Here is a 23,248-nt window from a genome sequence, read left to right as displayed (position 1 = left end):
AATTTAAGAGAACCATAATGATCCAGTTATGTGAACCAGCTTACTAAACAAAAAACAAGGGTGAACCCATGCAAGGACAGAAGCACTTGAATCATTCCTCCCGGTAGCTACAGCTCCTAGGTTGACTGGGTTTTGCTGCCACGGCACTTAGCAGTGTGTTTGATGGCATACATTTTATGTGGAGCTGAGCCTAGTGTTGTCAGGGTGATCTACTCTGCAGCCGCACTGCCATGTCAGCAATCTGGAATTCATTACTATGTCTGTTATCTTCCTGCAGCGTGGGGGCGATTCCTACACCCGGTAAAGCCCAGCCCAACGCAGTCTACCCAGTGTGGGAGAGAATACTCATGTGTCAGCTATTCCATGGGACTGAGACATGGTGACTTTTGAGGGAGCACAATGAGAGAGCTGGTTGCTGTGAATGAACCACTAACTACAGGCTACACCTGCAAATAGAACTAAGGACGAAAACTGCCTGGGTGTGATACAGGCTCATGTGTGGTACATTCTGAACACTCAAGTTAATTTAAAATCACCAGCAGTTAAAATATAGCTTTTGAAGGTGATTACAATTATACAAGGAAAATCCCCCAGTTGCTCTTAAAACTTTAAGGCATAATTAAAGACATCAATCAATTCTGTGATTTCCCACACTCTCTTCCATCATCCCCCACAGAATAGTCGCAACTTGTTGCGGTGGTAAAAACTATTTAACATACATACAACTATAATACTGAGGTAGGCAAATGGGCTTCTTACACAGTACATGTGCAATGGGCAACCAGGTGGTACATTAATTCAATGCTCAGCGGGGGGTTGCCCTACACCACCACCACAACAATACTATGACCACAGTGAGACATGAGTCCTCCTGACGCCAAGTTGTCTGCCATTGGACCGAGGGTTTGGCTCATCCCTCTAAAGGCAGCTGGCTGTAGGAGGAGGGCTCCACTACTCCTCCACGGCTAATCTTACTGCTCCCTCACCTTTGGCTGATACAGTGTAGAGGAGACACATTTATATTGTATGCTTCAAGGTAGGATTTACAGGACCTGTTCCCTCAAAGTAGAAATAAAGGAAATCCCTGACAGGGATGAGAAATATTGCCACAGAATAGCAGGGGTATGCGCCAGTACAATAACAACATAGTGAAATGTTCCTGAAGTTTGAAGAATACAATATTCTCTCCACCAGACAGCAATTATATTCCTGTAATAGATCAAGTAAATCAAAACATGAGCTTTAAGTGTTTTACACTTAACCATTAGCGCTTAACTTAAAATCTAGAAACCATAAACACAATGAGACCAGGGAATGTAGTCTCTGCAAATAACGAAAAATATCTGATTTGGAAACACTCCCCTTGTCACCGATTTTACCAGATTTGTTGGCGAGCTATCATTTATTGTGCATTCAGAGTAGGGACAAAGTGCAGCCCATCCCCACACCCACATGAACTGAAAGTTCAGACTGTACAGTGCATATTGCACTTCAGGGTAAAATATTTTTAAATCAAAACACAGGGGTATAAATCTGCACTGCAATAAACAGTGATGAATATTTATCAGGTCAGTTGTGCCGCAAATAACCGAGCAGTTAATGAGCACAAGCAGATGCAGCCAAATTGTGTGTTGTCTTTTTTTTTCCAAGAGAACAAAGGCAGTGGTTTGACAAGAGGTCAAACTGCATTTTCAGCATTGCACATATCACCATTCAAACACATTCAAGCTATTCCTTACAGAGCAAAAATCTTTGTGGTTGCATAATGGGCAGAGAGGCCTTTAGAGGCAAAAAACACATACAGGTTTCACCACTTCAACCTGCTCAGTCGTTCAATCAAAAAAGAGCACTAAACACTGTTTACTAATGGGAGCTAATACCTTGCACTCCTGTGGCTGGCAAAAAACAACATACATTATCAGCAGGTCAAACCTCAGAGCAAGGCTTACTATGGACACATTATCACCACAGCTGAAGACCAAATCGTGTACACAAAGTCCTTGTGTTTGTACAGTCACAGGACGTGTTTTTTGTCAGGGTATGTAATGTTTACTAAGAAATGATGCAATCCCACATGTCACAAAACAAAACTGACTAAAAGTACTCTACATGTTTAAAGTATAAATATGTATGATTTGATTGATAAGGATATCTGTATTCTGACTAAAAGTATAGTTTGCACCACGTGAGTGGCAGAAAGCCAACAGCCGTTTGGTTCAATGTCACAGGAAGAAAAAAAAGAATCAAGATAATTATTAACTGAAGGAGGCAAAAATAAATAAATAAATCAAATCTAAGCCAGTCAAGCTACACATTAACAGACATTTACACACAGGCTTCACTGACCAAACAACTTGGCCAAAGACTACTCTCTTGTTTCAGTACACCAACACTACATAGGCTGCATTCAAGTGCAGAATCCTGGTCATGCAAATGCATGTCTGGTAATATATATCTGTGTATACAGCAAAATATCTACCATATTCATATTTTACACAAAAAGGTGCATGTGTAGATTTCTTTGCACAAGTAATAACACCACAGCCTATTTGCCTTCTTACTGCAAGCTTTGTGTGGTATAACAATGACTTCTTACCTTGAGTAATCTCCTTTGGCCTCCTTAAAACGGAAAATAATCAAGTTAGTAAGAGCATGATAAAAAATAAAACTACATAGATTAGCAAGATAATGTTAGCTACTTGCACAAAAGTACCGACACGCGAGTAGACCTCAATGTATTTCACTCGACTGCATTTTAATCTTACTAATAGCAAAAGGAAAACACTGCCTCCGAGCACAGGAGGTAATATTCATATAAATAGGTCAATTTCTTTGCCAATTGCTCACACTATAGCAGCCTCAGGGGACGACTGTTTTCAAAATGTTACGTGCCCCCAACCGACCGTCTTCATTCACAGTAAGGGGTGAATTTTAGCTAGGGAAGGCTGCGACAAACTCTTTCTTACCTGCAATGCGAATGCGGCTAACTTGAAAATATTTTCACTCTCCACTTCGATGGTCTCCTGGTGTAAAAATAGACAAAACTTGGCAAGGTTGTAAGAGAACACACACACACACACACAAAGTAGAGCCCGTACAAAGTAACACTTGACTTAAGAGGAGACCTTCCCTGTCCCGTACCTCGGTTCCACCGTTACCGACTGAACCAATAACGCAGGGACAATAAACTGCTTAAAACAGCCCGTGACTAGGATTTAATTAGCTTTCAGCTCCAGAGTTATCATGATAATGTTGTTAAACGTAAACCACACATCGGATGCATTGCAACCCTAGATTAAAATACTGACTAAACTTGCACCCCCTCTTAAAAGTGGTACGGTCCAAAAGCAGGTTCAACAGCCTCCGTCTCCCATGGTGACCAGTGTGCGCTCCCCGCGAAAAACACGGCACTGCAACGTTTGATCACATGCTGCCTTCACTGCTGCTCGGACTCTTGCATGTTTTATTTTTTTAACCCTTATAATAAACGTGAATGCAGCATGCTCTTAGTTCATACATTGAACTTTGACATCCTAATGGCATTTGTGTGACTTTCATGAGTTGTGGCAGCAGATTTAAAATGATTTATGTGTGCATTTTAAAGAAATAGCGTAGAGAAAAGATCAATACAAAACAATTAAGCATAATGAAACTAAAATGGACACAAGGACACAGTTTGAAACTTAATAAGAAATATGACATTCACAGTGATCAAACAATGGAAATTCAAGTTCTTTAGCAAGACTGTATAGTCCCACATTTCCTGTGTGTATTTTCAAATATAAATAAATGCTTTTAGACACTTACATTAAACACCAAAGATTTAGCATTGAGGAAAAACAGCTCCACTGTTGTGTTTTCTTTCAAGAAAGTGATCTTCTCAATATAAAACCTGTAAAGAGTATTTAGGGTTAGCAAGGCTCACATTCAATTTCAAAGCAAACTCTGTGCATTTACTGCCATCTGGTGGTTGTTACAAGCAGTGTCCATGTGATTTTTCAGTGGTTTGTACCGGTTAATGACTCTGATACAGTACTCCTCTCTTTGGCAGGGGCGAGCACTTACCTCACAAGGAACTTGAGTTCCAAAGGCCCAGAGGTCTTGGAGAAGTCATGATCAAGGACTTTACGATCCAGCTGGAGCCAGTTATTCTGGCCACTGAGTAGGGATAAAGGAAGAAATTACATGTTTAGAATAGAATAGAATAGAATAGAATATACTTTATTAATCCCTTTGGGAAGGTCCCTCGGGGAAATTTGGGTACCAGCAGCACTACAACACCAACAGTCAGAGCAAGAATTAAATAGAATAAAATAAAATAGAATGAAATAGAATATAGTGCAGTAAAAAAAAAAAGATAAGAGGAATTATTTACAAACATTGCACACCAGCATAGATGGTCATGATGTTTGTAATACTCTCTAAAATCTTTTTTTTTCTTGTTGAAATGTTTCTTATGTGAACTCACGTGTCGTCTATGAAGCACAATCCAAAGTATTCTTTCTCCTTCAGGTTAAAATGTGAGGCTACCAAATCTAGCAGATCACGGGACAACAGCTTGGGCTGGAAAGGTTTGGGTAAAACAGAGGAACTCCAATAAAATCACCATAAAGGTAATGAAAAATGGAAAAACGAATAAAGCAAAAACACAAGTTACCTGAACCAGCAGCTCCAGCTTTCTGCCATCAAGGAGGTGAACCTGGCACTGACGGCCCTCTGTCATCTGGGGGGTGGGAGGGAAATAAAGTGAGAAATTACCACTCTAGCATAATCCCACTACCTCCACCTCCACCTGTGTCCCTGCTCACAGTTGTGTAGCCCTGGGATAAAATGCCTCCTTCCTTTTTTGGAACTGAACAGTGACTCACCTCAGTGTCATGTTTGCCTTTGTGCTGGATGAATAGGTAAGAGGAGCCACTAGGCGAGTGTCCATATGGGACCCACGCTCCAAAAGATCAATGTCATTGCTTAAAACTTCTTTACTTGTTTAACAAATATGCAGTGGTGAACAATAAATCATTTTTTTATAATGGCACAGTCGTTATTTTTATATTGGGATCGCTTATTGTCCTTTGTACCCACACATCCTTCATCTGCATCAAACACAGTCTAATTCAGAATGCCAGCCTCCCACTTTTTCCTTTCCTTCAAAGAATCAAGTACAATGTAGTCCTGGTCCAGACTTTAATTAAATTCCCACTCTATTGTTTACAAAGAATGGTTTTAAGATTCATTATGATGGTGTCAGCCGAACTGCAGGGGACGGTAGAATATTATTGTGTTGCAATGAATCATAATCATGTCATATATTAGTTAAATTAAGAGTTTTGTTGTACTAATTCTAAGGGACATGTTACCGTGGATACAGGAAGCAGGGGTGCAGAGGATGCTGCCCTTCTTTTCTTTCCCTGCATTGTTTAACTGCAACAGCAGTTATTCACATCATATTTAATTAACATAAAGTAAGTAAAATATCATCACTAGGTTTCTCTCAGCACAACCAACATAAATAGCACTGGTCAAAGATAACATGCTAGCATTAGCAGTCATCACTCAATAAGAACAATATTTTTTGGACCTGCTTAACATACTGATTGAGCAGGTCTCATATCAAAGAACAATCAAAGAATAATGTACTATCCCATGATCCTTACAGTCTTACAGATTACAGCAGAGTAAATTACAGTAGTGTTAATATTACAGTTTGATCTTGATTGTGTGCTGACTTAGATCCCGCTTGCTGCCAGGACACCTTTTTTTCTGTGGTTTCATTGAAAAAACATGTGGCACCCGACCAGTTAGTTGGCCTTTGAGGTAAGGGTCATGTTGACGTCCAGTCAGTGTGACCGCAAGATGTGTAGACGCCTTCAGCCACAGTGGTAAAACTTCAGTCTACCACCACATATTGTTCTCGACACCACAACCAAGCTGTTATTTCACTTTTATACAGCAAATGCTACTTTTCCACTTTGTTGTTTTTCAACGCCCTAAACCTCAAGATTTATGCTTCTGCAGGCACAGCTATGCTTCTCAACAAAGGGTTGCATTTGCAGTTAAGCTTACTTGGTGTTATGCTAACTTTTTTCAGTAGCCACTCCTTCTACTGTATGTCTGCACACAATGTGAGCTGCACAGCAGGGTGTTTTTAAACTTCATATCTCAGCAGTCCAGAGGAGGCAAGAACATTAGTCACTGATAAAAATAGGAAAAACTAAAGAGCCACTTAAGCATAATCTCAATGAATACAACAACTCAAAATTGATTTGCCTTGATCGGTAGATCGGGTTGATGTGGCTGTCCATGCCACGATCCTTCCAAGAGCCTATCTATCAATGCTGGATTGTTGTAAGGCAGTGACATCAAAACATAGAGAAAGAGACAAAGGCCTTCAGTCAACAGTCTGATTACAACCCCTTGTGTCCCATCTGAAACAGGTCATACAACATCAGTTGTAAATCATGCATACACAAAAAATAAGACAGTAAATGTCTATTATCTATGACTTCAAGGTTGACACTGCCTTGACACTGAGATTTAGAGCTAGGTCTCTGATGATGGAAACAAAAGGTCGTGTCTGTGTCAGGGAGGTCATCCCTCTGAAGCCCTGTCATTATGGGCAGGGGAGCTCCGATGGTGCTCTCTTCACACGACCCTCAGCCCTGACAAACCACACAGCTCCGACCACATGTGAAATCCACCACTTCACCATCAACACAGAAAACAGCAGCCAGTTTGGAGAATAACTGGATGAAATAGGGAACTCCTACTTTAATTGGTTGTACTATAAGTACTACATTCTTAAATGGGTCAAGTGTCTAATTTAAGCAATACAATTTTAGGAAATTAAAATTAAGAACTATCCTCAAATGACAACATGCTGTGGTAAAAAAGCAAAAGAGAAAAACCTGACAAGCTTGGAAGAAATGTCCACACAGACAACAAAGCTTTTCAAAGACAACTTTGAAAGTTTCCCTTTTTAACCAGACAGTGAGATCAAACGGCAGGTCATGCTGCTTTTTTAAATGACTGCCATATGTGCTAGCAGAAGGACCCCTGTTAAAAAGCAGACTTTGTGACTCACTACGAGGCAGTATGTGTTTTCAAACAAATACATGCATACACTAATGAGCCAGATGAGAGAAAGTACTGACTCACTTCACTTGGAGGAAAGTTGTCATAAAAATTCAATGCAGTAATTGATCATAAACCCCCAGAATACATCTCTCTTCTTTCTTATTTCTGATCATGCTGCTCATACCTGGTAGCATTTCCCAATCCTGAACCAGGCTTCGAGGAAGCGTCTGCATGGCGTCAGCCCATGGTTGTACCACCTCCTCAGGGTCTGATGTGCCAAGCTCCAGACGAGCTGGCTGCCCGATGCCACCAGGTCTTCCATACCTCGCATGACACGCACAGCCATGGCTGGATGCCGTTACTCTATGCTGGTCAATTCCCACTTGACTCAACCTCAAGCTATCAGGACCAGTAGATGGGATAATCTGCAGACCACTTTGTTTTGCTCCAGAGAAACAAGCTGAAAGGAGTATCTACACACACACACACTAGTCTACTATGCTTCCCCAGCTGATGTAATGTCAGTGAGAGTCGGCGCTCTGGAGAGGCTGGATCCGAGCAGCAAGCTTCAGGCTTGGTCCTGGGCCCCAGTCCAAAACAGTGCCTCATAGAGTGCAGGGGAGGGCAGGACAGAACCATGTGGCCCCTGCTGCAGAGGCTCTGATTCCCCACCACATAAACACACGTGTATACAATCAAAACACGGAAACAAACTCTGGCTGGCCACTCAACCTCTGAAGTCATAAATGCTTTCCTCCGTGGCACACGTAATATAAATAATATATTATAACGTAATATAAAATTCCAAAATGTTTTGTTTTTGCCAATGACTTCATCTGTTATATTGCTGTTTTTATTTCAGCATGTATTTTAGTCTGAAAAGGGTGTGGGAATGGTCTGTCATTTTGTCTTGGATGTGGGAGCAATTTCCTGAGGAGGCCAGACGTTCCCAGCCATTATATTCTGCAGGAGCACTAAAAATAATTGGTCCTGTTTGGATCAGCAGGATTTGTACAACTGACGAGGCAAAACTAAACGTGAAACAGCAGGAGGGGGAGATGTTAAAATGTAGAGGAAAAAACGTCAACCAGACATATCTTTTGATTATCGTACATCTGCAATTAATAAGCAAATGTCGCACACAAGACAAACACCTGATTGAAATAAACAAGGCAGAGAATCCCGAGGAGAACAATACAGAAGAAAGAGACGGAACAGCTCTCCACAACGATGTGTTGCAGCTCATCTGGAAACAATACCTGTTTGTTTATGTGACCCCTGTTACCCAGAGTGCTTAGTGTCTGCACGGTGCTGTTTCATTGGAGATGATCAGCGTAATTGTATCAAAGTGTGCAAATAGTGACCTCTGCATCTGCAGCAATAAGAGAAGCAGGACTATTAGTGCAAAACAGCAGAAAGAGTGAATGGACTCTGCTGTTTTCTAAAAGCAGAACTTGCAGTATGTGCTCACAAAAGCTCCACAAAGAAACAATAAACACAATCTTCAGCAGAATCTGCCATGCACCTAATTGCTTACTGCGTGCAGCTACACATAAACACATCAGGATGGGAACACACTGAGCAGCTGTGACTATGGCCTTTTGCAGAAAATAGAATTTTAAAATGATTGTCAATGATGTGTGTAAGTGCACATAAGCCATTCATAAACAGATCCATGTACTGTGCTCTTAAAGGAATAGTCTTGGTAAAATATACATATTTTGGTTTATAACAAACACTGGAAACATTAATCTTTATGCTAAGCTAATTTAAATGACCACACCAGATGTACAGGTTAAAGGGTTAATAATTAGCACCAGATCATCTGCAGGCAGCCAAAAAAATAAATGCTTCTTTATAACTTCAAATTATACACTATCCTCTTCTTAGGAGCATAACAATGGAACAAAGTGATTACACTATACAGCTGGTGCTTCATTTCTTTCATCTAAAGATGTATTTGTCAAAGTTTATTTTTTTAATATGTGTATAATATGTATATGTATGTTTATATATCTTTTCAGTGCAGACACAAAATACACACTGTAAAGTGGCCATGTGTAGTTCAAAATTTAATATTTATTTAAGTAACTGTGTGCCATTTTTTAAATGTCAAACTGTCACACAGGCCAAACAACAATATATAAAAATTGGAATCATATATTGTCCATCAGGTTCATTGATTTCATTCTGGCGTCTGCCATATTGGTCAACCAGCATGTAATATTCATGTCACCAATAGTCTACAAACCAAAAAACAATGTTCCTGCTTTGGTATCAGATTTGACTCCCCTGGGTGAACCTGTCATTTTAGTGCTTTTTTCAAAGTCTAACAGAATTAAAATACCTCTGATTCTGTAATCCAGCAGTGCATGAACCATGTGTATCTATCTATTGCTGATTTCGGGCTGAATTGATGGTCAGAGCCCCGTTGAGAAGGTAAAGATGCAGTTAACCGGCTAACCATGATAAAAATGGACAGACGTGCAAGACCACAGCTGCCTGCAGCAACAGCAGACTACCAAACAAGCTGCTGTTGATCACACACCTATGTTCACCACATATGTATAGGAAAGCAGCATGTTCTGGTCAACAAATGAGCAGAGACAAACAAAGCTACTTTTCATTTATTTCAGAAGAAATGTCTTGGGTATAGACAACCGATTAAATAAAGCAATTGGAAGCACAGCACATCAGATGGTAATTTATTAAGTAACGTTAGACTGAAGTCCTCCTAAATAATCTTCTTATTTTGTATACAGAATAAAGTAAATTGCCTCTGATAGTGTTTGTTTTAGTGTAAGGACATGCAGGCATGTCTTTACTGTGAGCCACACATGCACTTCTTGTGAACACACACAACATATATGCAGAATGGCTGAAGAGATAATAGATAGAACAGATAATTCTAACTTATTTTCATACTCTATACAGCAGTTTCACGGTGGTGAATGTATTGGAATTGGTGACAGGCTCAGCTAGCATCAATCTGTGGGAGGCTGATTAGTGAGGGCACCCCTAGTGGACTAAGTAAATATTCCTTCTCAATGAGCAGTCTGAAATCTGAGCAAATGTTTATTGACAGTAAATGTGTTAGTTGCCAATCCACGTCAAATACTGGCATACATTTGGATTTTTGCCTTTGTGTTGCCAAGTGTCAATAGTCATTCTTATTCTCTATTCACCACCACCAGTCCACTCTATGACCTTTTTCACTAATAGCATTACACAGTGTTCAGTAGATCTAACGTGTCACTAATGTGATGAAAAACCTGCCTGTTCTTAAAGCTGCACCAGTGGTCCAAGTGAAAAAAACAGGCAGGCATTAAATAAGTGAAAATGTGGTGCAATCATGTTACATTAAATAACCTGATGAAAGTGAATCTTCCTTGTAAATTAAAGCTCAGTATGCACAAATTTACCATCTTGTTTTCAGCTTTTCACAAGCATTATGTACCTTAGTGTCTTTCTCCCAGTCCTCTCCTCTCACTGCCTTCAGCCTGGCACAGCAGCTGACCTCATGCCATGGTCTGTCACCCTCTCTGATGTCACTCTAGTGTCACTCCATATCTCTACACAAGTCATGCGCTGCACACAAGACTCTGCTCACTTAGAGGCTCATTCTTTTCAAGCTGTTGTTATACTTCCCCCCCTCAGGCAGACTACAATCAATTGTTGTGGAACACTTGCACGCTCAGGCTGCAGTGCCCTGTCACAGCCAGCAGATGGAGAGATTGAGAGGAAATACTTTCAGCGATGGGCTCGTGTGGTTAATTATTTTGTCTTGAGGGCTTTCCTATTACCTTTATGCCAACGCCATGTCTTTCTCCTAATATAAGGGCCTCATTTCATATGTGATGCCTGGATTGGAAGTTTAATAAGAGTACAGACAGGCAGGCTGTTACAATTTAGCTCTGCTCTGTCCCAGAAGTTCACAGTTAATAGGCCTGAATCTGTAGAGAATACAAGGCAGGGCATGACAGGGGCATACAAGCTGCCAAGATCATCACAGTTTCTTGTCCCCGGGCTCATTTCAACATAGGATAGCAATTACCATGTACAGTAAGTGGTAGATTAATAGTCTAAATGGGGAAGGCCTCCCAGTGAACATAACAGAGCCTGAGCGGGGCAGAGAAACAGCTGTCATCCACACGGGCCTGCAGCTGACGAGCGATACCACATACTGAGACTGCAGCTGACATGCTGAATGGAAGACATTCTGGACTGAATGCCTGAAACACACACACATACACACGTGTGTGTTATTGCTTACTTCCACTTATAATGCCCTTCCCTCACAGGGGCCCTGCCCGCACACGTCCGTAGCTTTGTGACTGTCACTTGTCTTTAGAAATGGAACAAATGGACACAGCTGTCAGCGAAAGCTGCTACAAAGATGATTTGTACCTCTTATATGAATAGATCAGGTTCATAAAACATGAAAGAAGGCCATCTCTGGTCATGCATAGAGTATGTCCTAATGGGCTTTGCCATTGCAAGTGCTCTATGAGTATGGTGAAAATGAAACATCATGCTTTCGTCAGGTCTTGCATCTGTTTACTTATATTCTGTAAAAGCAATTAATCAAAAGGAAGCACATTTTTTTTTTAAAAAAGAAAAAAAAACACATCTTCCCTTTTTAGATTTGACAACCCAGCCAATAAGTAAGAGGTTGCCATTATACATCTTCACTGAATTTTTACTGCATCTGTTTAAAAAACCACAAAACATCTTAATTACAGCCAATTAACACCATGTGACAGAGCTCCATTTGGTGAGACAGAAAAGCTTTTTGTGTGCGTGTTTCAGCAGTACAGTCAAGTCTGGCTTTGTCTGACAAGGCAGGGGGTAGAAAAAGAAAAAGAAGGCAGGGAAAAAGACAAGGGCCTGCGGCTTCAGGCTGCCACCATCCGCCTATCGGCTCGTCGCTTGTGTCTGGGGGTCTGCGGCCAGCTCTGCTTGCTGTACATGATGGGCGCTCAAGGGCAAGCTGGAGGCCACAGGCCATGACAAACCATGTGTGTGCATAACCCAGATGCTATGAAGAGGAGGCAGTCAAAGCGGGGGAAGGGTGCTGGGAAGGGCAGAGGCCACAGTGTCAGCCAACAGCCCAACACTGTCTGCTGTGGCAAAATGTTGCCTGAAGGGGACAGTGGGTGCCCAGATTTGGCTTAAAAGGAGCATAAAGAGCCTGTGTCAGAAATTTTCAATATCATAGCCAAGGGACAGAAAACATGAATGGCCACAGTACACGTCTCCGCAGGCATCCCAGTGAAAGAAAGACAAAGCACAGAGAGATAAAGTGGACAGGTGGTAGGGGAGGAGACACTACAAAGGTTTAATGAGCCTGGAAGCTATGCAGGGGTGAAGTTATGTACAGGAGAAAAAAAAACAGATGTTATTAAATAAACCCAACTCAAATATACTCAAATATACTCAATATGGGGTACACAAGAACTATTGTGACATTTTTTTAGTTCCACTTAAGTTCTGGTAAGTTCTGACAGAGAGTCCATATTGGCGATCCATATTACTGCCATCCAGGAGTGTGGATTCAACTACTAGGCCCCCCTTTCTCTTCTCATTAATGCTGTGGAAAACTTTCTGGAGGCCCAAAAGGCAGGGTGGCTGAAGCGACTCAAATCAGATTTGTTTTAGGTCTGTATGGTCACACACAATCCAATCATCAGTTCTATTTTTGAATCACTCGAGTCACTTAAGGATACAATCAGATAAATATCTGATTGATGGCCATGTGACTGAATGAGAATGGTCACAGTGGAATCCATACCACGACAGCAGCGTTCATATCAAAGTCTGATGTGAGTTTGATGCAAGTCACCTATAATTGTAAATGTGACCTGTCAAGAAGTAGATAAAACATGACATAATGTGCCCTGGCTTTAAGATGCAGGCATTACTAAAATAAACGTATAAAACCTATAAAATAAAACAGATCAGTATAAGTTTTTAAAATTCCTAGTGGCCAATGATAATCTATACTGGTTCAATCTGATTGCAGAAATGTTGTCCTTAACACACGTAGAATCATGGGCACTTTAAAGAGATATGCTCCCTCTGAGGTATCTAAATCCCTACAGTCTATGATAAGTTGATACAGTATCTGCATGACAAGACCCTCTGGCTTATCACTGTAAATCCAATTTACTGATTAGATAATCACATCAGTTATATGGCCTTATCTGGCCGCGCAACACATGCCCCACAACTGAGCGTGCAGTAGTTGTAAACTGGTCGCCGCGCCGTACAGATACACAACACGACTTGTTTGACTCACAACACAAGCCAGCCGTCTTACAGGAATACCTGCCACTGTCCTGTCAGCTTTAAGCCACCAATATGGCAGACAGCCTCTATTTTTATTCTGCTGTATAAATACAAAAGTTCTCTGTGTGCTGAAGCTCTCAAAGGTGCCGGCATTGTCATAGCAATTTCATGAGGTGCCACGGTTAGAAGAGAGGTGAGTTTACCTGGAGTTGGATGGAGATTTTCTAAGTAGGCAGCACTAGAGCAAAGAGCTTCAAACTGGGGCGTCTGTTCCTGCTTTACTACGGCTAGAGTGTCTAACTCAATGCTTTTACTGTTTATATGGTCACAAATACTCAAACAGCTGCTGCACAGCAGATGGAAAATGAGTCTCATTGCTTTTCAACATTTAATTGGTTAGAAAAGAAACCGCATACCAAACAAATTAAAATTTTAAGTGTACAAATATTCTCAGAGTTGCTGTGAAGACAGGAAACTGCAATATTCTGACCTCAAATGGCAAAGATGACAGTTTTTGTGGTTAAAAAACAAAGGTTTTAAACAAAAGCTGCAGTTATCAATATTTTTATAGTTAAAGTGATTTCACTGTCTATATATAATGTGAGAGCTCATAACCATCCCGCCAGCTTTGTGTTGCACTTTAGACTTTTTCAGCTTGTTGTGTTGGTTTTAAGGCTTTATTCTCATTAAGGTCAGTGCAGCTAGCTAGCAGCAGGCAAAGGGTTTCAGCAGAACCACACCACAGCAGACAGACAAACTTAGCAATAAAAAGGTAAAAACATTAGATAGACAGACGGCTTTATCAGGAGAAGACCAAAAACAGAGCAAAAAAAGAGGACATACATATGTTTCTCTTGAAGTTATGGGTGTTAAAGGTATTAAGCTAAGTCTTCTACAAACATATGAGGGGTCCATGCATCAAAGGAGTGAAAATGATTGTAAAAGTGAATTTCAAATGTTAATGGCATTTAAGTATTTCTGCATCCCCATAAAAAGAGTGGGGCAGTGGACAAAGCTTTGTAAGCATTTTTAGTACATGGTCTGAAAAACAAATCTCATTGTACCTGAACAAATGTCAAGACCTTTGGTCATCTTTGTATCTCTATCCCCCCCCCCCCCCCCCCCAGGGACATAGAGTATTGTCTTTCCTCCCAGTGTCTGACACCTGTTATAACTGCACCCAGTGCCACAACCCCTCATATCACCTTTCTGTCCAATTCCAATCCACAGTATCACTGGACCTGACATCAATTATTTCAGACTGAATACTGACTGATTTGTTGAAGGGAGTACTGTTGCTAGGCACGCGCACAACCACTAGTGCCCCTGATACAGTAAGTCCAGTAGGGCATGCATGCACTCATACAGGACAAATCCAAGGAAATAGCTGAGCCTCTCAGGCCACACAAAGCAACTTTCAGATGAAAGCTTTTTCTATTGAATTATAGGTTGACATGGTTTCCTTGTCGTTGTAGAACTGATAATCTTCCCTCTGTGTTAACATACACAGACCCTCCTGCCTGTCACAGAGCTCATCCTGGCCTGTCTGAGTGGACCAGCAGGGTGCTTGGTTTCGGTCCACAGGGCAGGTGATAATGACTTCCCTCCCCTCCCCTGCTTCTCCTCCATCCCTAGCTGCAGCATTGAAGGTGACTGCAGCTGGATGATTTCTGTCTTTTCAAACTGCAGGGGTTAGTGTGGTCCAGGTTGGGGTGTTGATTTCTACTATTAACCCAGTACAAGTGGCAGCTCAGGTAGCATTCCATTAATGATGGATGCTAAGCTTTAGTGGGTGAGCACCTTCCCAGCCTCCATCTCTATTGTCCACTATAGAGCACGCCTTAATTCCACTGATAACACAGCCCAAACAAAATTAACTTATTGAGGCTTTCTTATTGAGGAAGAAAACAAGATCCAGCACACTAACTCAACAGGAAATTGCTTTGTGTGGGGGGGTTGTGAGATTTGGAGTTTCACATATTCACAGAAGTCTCCAGTGTGTCTCTTTACCATGACTCCATCCCTTCTGGCATTAAATGTGTGAAACACTCGCATGGGGTTTTAAGAGCTGAGCTGTATCGATCAGTGGGAATATGACGCTGTGGGGTATGTCTGCCATGGAAGCACTGTTGTTTTTTCCCGTTTTGACACCATGTACCTTCTCCATTTGTGCCTGAGAGGGTAATAATAGCAGCTTAGGCCCTTTCCGCCCACCCCTCCTCCTTTACCTTCCACGCATCTGCCATGTAGGGAGTCTCATTCTGATCATCACCATTCAGGCTTTCAAGCATCCCCGCTATCACCTCACAGCTCTTACAATGTGTGATCTGTGTGTGTGTATTTAAGAGAAAATGGAGGGTGATCACAAGAGAGGGATGGTGAATGGCATACAAGCAGCATAATTTCAGGAAAAACCACTCCCACTCCATCTCTCCAAAACAGGCGAGCCCGCAGCACAGAGAAAGAAAGGTGGCAGAGGGCTTCGCTTTGTTGTGATTTCCATTTTCTCAGCCTCACAGCTATTACATCCTGGTCAAGAGAAGCATGGTGAGGAGGAGAAGGCGGAGGAAGTGGTAAACACAAACAAAAACAGGGGAATTCTGCACTGTGTTACACTGCAGAGATCAGTTGGGTTCAAGGTTTAATCCACTGCCTGAGGATGTAGATGAACCCACCTGTATAAGATATTGCAGAATATTTTGAATCTAGAGTCCTATCAATTCAGTCAAAAAAGAAACCATACTGTGGTTTCTGTGTGTCCAAATAAAACTGGTGAAGATCTTTGCTGGCTACTGGTAAAAGGGAATGCTCTTTGTCTAAATACAGCTCCACTAATCAAACACTAGGAGCGTGTCATGGTGGATGCACAAACCACAGATAGCTGATGTCATGGGGCCATTGACTTTTTGTTATTACTTCCTAAACCATGCTCCAGATGTTCTAAACATAATAACATGAGTCTTTGGCCCCAAAATATGCTGTTTATAGGAACAACTGTTTACATCAATGCAAAAGGAGGATTTCAGTGAAAATGCATGTTAAGAAGTAGAGCCCTGAGTCCATATGTATACAAGGGATAACAACTGATAACATCCATTTACTGGGACTATAACATTTGTAGGTGGTAGCAGAGGACTGTGGAATACACATCCTAAATCTTATAGGCAACATCACTGCTTTTCTTGTATTAAAGAATATGTGATTTTTTTTATAAGAAGCTCAATAATTGTTTTCTTGTGACGATCAGATATTGCAGTGAAGAAGATAGGCAGAAAATGCAAATTTATGAATAACATATAATGTAGTTATTGCAAATCAGGTTTTTTAAATGGTAATTTCTAGGATCATATCTGTGATAGCAGATTTTTATATTATTTTCCAGTCATTCATCACATAAGCTCTTTTTCAAAAAGCCATTTGACAGTGCAGCTTTTAATACCATTTAATTTCTGCTCATTATTAATAAGCTTTCTGTGCAGATTTCGTTAAAACAGCTGTCTTTCCAGTGGTTAATTGAGAGTGCACGATCAACGGACTGTTAAGTTGTATATGTTGCTGTACCAGTATAAAACATGCACTGTTGGAATTGTGATTAATTCCCTACTAACATCCCCTGGGACATGGTGCTTTTACTCTGAAGTACTAGGGTCAATAGCCACTGATACACATGGGTAACCCATAAATACATCCTTGTGTCCATTCTTTTAATAATTCATCAGGAGGTGGGCTTGAGTCCTGTATTTTGAGCACAATTTGTCCACAAACTGTCTGTCCTTAAACAGATGGAGGATTTGTTATGCAGTCCCTTTTATCTAAATGATATGGAAACCAGCTCTCAGAGGAATTCCCAACCAGCTGAGAATGACTCTCAAGGGCTAATGCTGGTGTTTTCTGCATTATTCTGAAGGGAAATATCACACAAAGCAACTACAGCGGCACATAATAGAAAAAAAATCAAACAAAAAGCAATAGTATGTCTGTCTCATAAAACTGTCCACGTGGCATACAAGAATGTTAAACTGAGCATAGGAAATTTCACAATGTCTGTGTTTTATATTGTGAAACTGAAGTCCAGACTCTTTGTTTTACTCAGGATGTCCTGTCCGAGCGGACAAAGCAGACATGAAACAAGGAAAAGAGATGTAGTGTCTGTGCACTGCTGAGCTGCTCCACAGCCAATGAGGAACAGATTCCTGTTGACACAACTTTTGGTGTGAGCTGTGTTTGCACTGATTATGTTACAGAAAGAACTAGAAGCACTGAGGACATTTACAGCAAACACACGACATTTAGGGCTCAACCATAAACATGAACACAGCCTCTTCACTCAGATATCCCCTCCGGTCTCAGGATCTGAATTGATTTCCACTGCTAAGCCTATAGATTACTTGTGACCCACAAACACATTAACACTAGAAAACACTCCACTGCCTGACCCTGAATTAGGCCTCAAGCAGCAATCCTGAAAGTGCTAATCCACAACAGCCATGTTTTCCAGGGCAGACAACAGCTAATAACTCAGAGGTGTTACTGTTCATATAAATGGAAAGTTTAAACCATACATAACTTCATTTAAAGGATATTTCCTGTTTATTTCAACATACACATATTACATGTTAAGGCTCTATAAAGACATTTAACTGTATACACTGTATTATCACTTATTATTATGACTTATGTCCATTGCTTTTAAGATTAGCTGGTGTTAGTTTAGCTTTTACTGTTAACTATGTAATGTCAGTGTAATGTATTGCTACTATATACCGCTCTATAATTTCCTTCTGTGCCACTGTTCTGAAAATCATCTCAGTTTGGGCATCAGAACACTTGGCTAGGTTAAGAAAAATATTGTAGTTTGGGTTAAAATGCAGCTATGTTAACCCCCCACCACCACCACAGAAGTGTATTGACAGAAATGTTACTGTTGACTTGTCACAATAATCAGCTAAACTTGATTTCTATTATAGTTGTTACTGTCAGTTAAAATTCTCAAAAATACCCCTTATGATGTGTTTTTTTGTGTTGAAACTGTAGCCTTTCACAGAATAACATCAGGATTTCCCCTTCAAAATTGACATCTAACTTTCAAAATGTGTCTCATGTGTATCCCCGACCTTTATGGAAGTAAAAAACAAAATCAGTGATACTCTGTTATTAACTTTAAGAGATATTTTGTTGCTATTGTTTGAGCCCTGTGGCAAAAACTTTAAAATTATAAGCCAACTAAAGGCTGAATCGGTGTTTAACTGTATGAAAAGTGACACTGTGGATATACCCTGTCACATAGAGGTTGATCTTTCTGTGTGAAGGACAGACAAAACCAGTCTAGCAGGAACATAAACTCTGAACCTGTAAGGCGGCTGTATCACATAGCCAAACGCTCTCATTCAGATCTATGCAGGGCGCGTTATAAAGAAGATGTGTGGGAAAAAGAAGCAAAAAATGCTGATGAGCAACTTTTTTTTTAAACACAAAACAGGGGCTTTGAAGAGAGGTTGGAACAGTCTTAAAACTCAGGTCATACTGCACAGGGTGACTGGATGTGGTGTTAATCTTGTTTACTCTTTCAAAGACCACGTTGTGTATGGATAAGGCCGTAAATGGAGCCTGATAGGTGAATGAGCGCTATGTGCCAAGCGGTGCATGTTGGAATATTCTGTGACGTTTAATAGCTTTATTGAATCAGAAGTGCTGACCTCATTAAAAGCAGCTGAACATCCTAGACTAAAGTCAACACAAAGCAGCGCTGCCTTTGCAGTTTGTGTCTGTGTAGAAAAGAAAAAGAGAGAAAGAGAGCGGCACATGTTGCTCTCATGAGGCACAAATTCAATCTAGTCACCTACACAAAGGTGGTCATGTGCTTTTGTTCTCTATCACTCTCACACTTCCTGTCACTGGCTTTCCTCATGCCTGAGCTGTGTCACCACAAATGAATGGCACAGAAACCACAACCAGTTATTTTCATTTGTTATATATGTATTTATAGAGCCATGTTTGACTGTATTTCTACAAAGATTTCTTTTTTTGTGGTCTGACTTGACACAAGACCCATACAGGATATCACATGCTTGCCTCACCATTGTTTGTTTTGTCCAGGAAACAGGATATTCTCACAGAGGAGAGCAGGCCAGCTGACCACAGAGATTAAAAAATGGCAAGTGCAGGAGTTCACAAGTTAATCTGCCATCATGTGCTACCACAGGTTGCCTAAGGGCCGCACGCTTTTCTGAAACTCTGCAAATAATTACCTTAAACACACCTTTCTGACACTCCTGTTGACATGTCAACAGTTCAACAACACAGCTGACGCAGACAGATGTCAGGTAGCTTAAAACATGTACAATTGTCTGCACCTAAGTGTAAACATTTCACAAAGTAGAGCAGCTGAAAAACACAAAATGTGAGGAAACAGAACGAGAGGTGTGTACAGGTGATCACACCACACGCATCAGCTCTGAGTGTCTGTGTCTGTGTGAAAATAAAACGTTTCCCACCTTCTGTCTTTTGTTGTGATGCGATCGCTCCCACTTATTGTCTGACCGCAGAGCGTCTCAGCTGGCACCGGTCAGTCACACAAAAAGCACTTCTCCTACTAAAAGCTTCTTCAGGAGGAGATGATTTGTCACAAAAACGAGCAGAGTTCATGGAGATCAGATTGAGAAGTCCACAGAAGGGGAGCTTTCTGCCTGTTCGGCATAATAACCTTGTCTCTCACTCTCCACACACTGAGTCCCATCCATTCACACTCCCCGCCTCCTTCTCGCCCCCTCCTCCTCCTCTCTGCTACCTTCCGCGGATTCAGGATGGGACAGATGAATTTCCCTCTGCTGCCGGTTGAGCGCGCAGCTGCTGGCCAATGGAGGAGCGCTCTCTGCTGCGTGAACGCACCACTGCTCAGCAGGATGAAGGATAAAAAAAATACTCTGCCAGGTTAGAGATAAACACAAAAATATAACATGTCATTATTCATCAAATTGTGATCACACTCATAATCCATAAACAGGTGCGCACGAGGTTTTTGCGCATTGGTTGACAGAATATACTTCAGGATGCAGACCATATAGGGCAATTTCTGTTATTTATTTATATTTTTATGTACTGCAAATGACTAGCTGTGTGTGCCTATAGGACCACAACATGGATCTTACCTAACCAAAGATCCAATTGAACTCCTTTTAGACACAGGACAAAGGATAAAAACAGGTGAATTTTCTCATGTATTTGCCTGTTGCACATGGTGCATGCAGCAAAGGGAGGGAGTGAGGCATCTTCATGAAGCAAAATCTTTCACTCCCTGCTAATCGGTGACTGGCATCAGTCATTGATTTCTTTGAACTGGCATCTTGACATGATTCACCCTTACTTTTTCTAATTAAAGGGCAATGTCCAGGTGCTAAGAAGAACTTCCTTTGTCCAATGTTAATTAATTACCTTAATAGTAAACATTTGATCTACCTATTGTTAGAACCTTGTGTGAAACATTGTGAACACACTGCAGAGTTTCCAGTGACTAACACTTTAAAGGGAAGGAAAGGAGTGCCACTCTGTTGTGGCTTCATGGCAGGCCTAACAATGGAATAACCCAGTAATCCACAGAAACTACAGGAAAGAAAGGAAATGGGAGGGATGAAACTGTCCATTTTATTACAGGCCAGCTGAACTGAAGTGTCAGGACAAGGTGACGTACTCTGGGCTATCTTAGTTGTGCATAAGGTCGGAGGAGAGGACAGAAAAAGCAAAGAAGACAAAAGATGAGTCCTCATGTCAAGGCAAAGGCAGGGCTGTGAGCTAAATGCTTACTTGAAAACCTAAATGAGTCACCCCGGGGACAGCCACCATCCCCCTCCCCATTTGTGAGGATTTCTGCGAGCCCCTGATTAGGCTCACCCCAGTGCCATGTGTGCACCAAGTAACCCCCCCTCCCACCACTGCCACCCCCACCTCTTCATATGCAGACCAAATCTCTGCTTGGCCTCAGCTCCCATTGAGATTAGCCCACTAGCTATTGTTGTGATGACACTTCATGTATGCTATACTCTCATTATGGTGGTACAAAGAAGCCTGGTGTTAGGGTTTATTTGTAAAACACACAAAATGTAAATATAGCCATAGAGACTTATGACTTGATTTTTATCTCTCAGAAGGAAAAAAAAGTCTTTTTATTAAGTCAATTACAGCAACCAGTAAACAGCCTAAGGGGAGGAAACTATAAATTTTAAGTACAAGGGGATTATGTTGTGCTCAGGGAACAGATGTTAACATGGAGAGGTCTGCCCTCCTGAGAGTGCTCCCTGACTGACACACTGGCCCGTCAATGTGCATCCTGTCTTCTGAGTCCTCGCTTGCATCGCTCTCCCCTCCCCTCCACCACACAGATTAATTCTGCCCCCCTGCCATCAGCCTTGACCTTGATGGACTGGTAATGTCATCTTCCTTTGTGCCGAGACAGACATTGACTCTTGGCAACTTGCAGGGTTCCTTCAAAAACCTTCTTCATTCACTCATGAGATGAACAATGAAAAGATGACAATAAAGTAACATCAACAATAAGCACCCCTCCCCACCCCCCATCCCTATCTCCATCCTCATCCTTTCATCAGACATTTAAGCAGGTCAGCTGTTGTCCTGTTGTCCTTGTGCCACCAGTCTTCATAGCTTGGTCATTTCACTGTGTCTTTAGTGTTTTCCAGGTCAGGGTGAATAAATCAGTGTTGTAACTCCCCCCCTTACATCTGAAAAACTGAGAGGGTAATGTAAAGCATTAGTCACACAAACCATGGAGCATGTGTAGAGAGTGAAAGTTTAATCTAAGGAAATCTGCATACTCAGTAAAAACTGAGAAAAATTTTTAAATAAACCATTTGCCAGCACCTGTCCCTATTGTTTCTGTTGCCTGTCTGTTATGGCTCACATTCTGTTAGCAGTGGCAGATTTATCACATAAAATTGGCAGTAATCTTTGTTTTCACATGTGAAAAGCAGACTTCTATCATTCACATGCTTTAATATAAAATTTAAGGGTAAGGAATATTTGTGAGTTTGCCTGCAGACTGCTGTACTTGTGTTCATACATTAGTGTTTTTGTCACTAAACTAATACCACAAATATTATTGCTCATGCCTTTGGAAGTGATATTTGGTTTAAGGGAAGAAATGCCCTCTAAATGACAAATGACATAATAAATATTATCAAGGCAGGGACCTCCTGATGGCCCAAGTCCAGTTGAGGGGAACTGAGGTCCACTTTAAGCTACAGCAGTGGCAACATACAAATGTTCTAATGACAGTAGATGACCTCCCTAACATAACCCTGCCTGACTCCACTCACTTGTGGCAGGTGTTTTGCATGTCTAATGACAATTAAAGCTAAAGAAAATGAGGGAAATTATTCATTGCAAAAATAGTGATGGACTCTAGAGCCACGCTTACCCTTCATCAATATATTTTAATCTAAAGTGGTCTGTACTCTTTCCTTGTGTAACTGCTGAGAGAACTTTAAAAAAATTTTTTTTTCAGTTTCCACATAATTTTTTAAATATTTAACAAATACATTTAATGGTTTTTTGCTCATATACTGTGACATTATTTGTTTGTTCAACTGTTTCACATTGGTGTGAGGCCACTTGTTGGCACTCTATTAAATTGTTGTTATAGCACCACCATGTGGGGAAGAGAGGCTATGCAATCTCTATAGAAGTTCATGTAACTCGAAATACAATACTTTTGATCTACAATACTTTTTTATAATATTCTTCTTTTTTGGAAAGAACCACAATTAGGCCTAACATTGCAATTTAATTAAGGAGACATAGACACACAACGTTTGATTAGGGCACCACCTACTGTTGAGCAAGAGAATACATTATTCAATAAACTGACAAATTTTTA

At 41.0% G+C, this 23,248-nt stretch overlaps 1 protein-coding gene across 3 annotated transcripts in view; it reads right to left on the bottom strand.

Annotated features, from left to right (window-relative positions):
- The window catches only part of frmd4ba (FERM domain containing 4Ba), a 35,469-nt gene extending 15,411 nt beyond the window's left edge, over positions 1–20,058 (bottom strand). Inside the window, exons 1-7 of one of the 3 annotated variants that reach the window (XM_028405059.1) lie at positions 19,857–20,058; positions 4,658–4,723; positions 4,469–4,563; positions 4,066–4,158; positions 3,808–3,892; positions 2,967–3,023; positions 2,597–2,619 (exon numbers count right to left, since the gene is read on the bottom strand). In XM_028405059.1, the coding sequence (XP_028260860.1) occupies positions 2,597–2,619; positions 2,967–3,023; positions 3,808–3,892; positions 4,066–4,158; positions 4,469–4,563; positions 4,658–4,723 (419 nt within the window). In that variant the 5' untranslated portion in view covers positions 19,857–20,058. The remainder of the gene's footprint in view (positions 1–2,596; positions 2,620–2,966; positions 3,024–3,807; positions 3,893–4,065; positions 4,159–4,468; positions 4,564–4,657; positions 4,724–19,856) is intronic. The other 2 variants (XM_028405061.1, XM_028405062.1) reach the window with 2 other exon arrangements.
- Between the last annotated feature and the right edge of the window lie 3,190 nt (positions 20,059–23,248).

This window comes from Parambassis ranga, chromosome 5 (assembly GCF_900634625.1).
Source record: "Parambassis ranga chromosome 5, fParRan2.1, whole genome shotgun sequence".
Taxonomy (NCBI): domain Eukaryota; kingdom Metazoa; phylum Chordata; class Actinopteri; family Ambassidae; genus Parambassis; species Parambassis ranga.
This window is presented reverse-complemented; position numbering and strand designations above follow the sequence as displayed.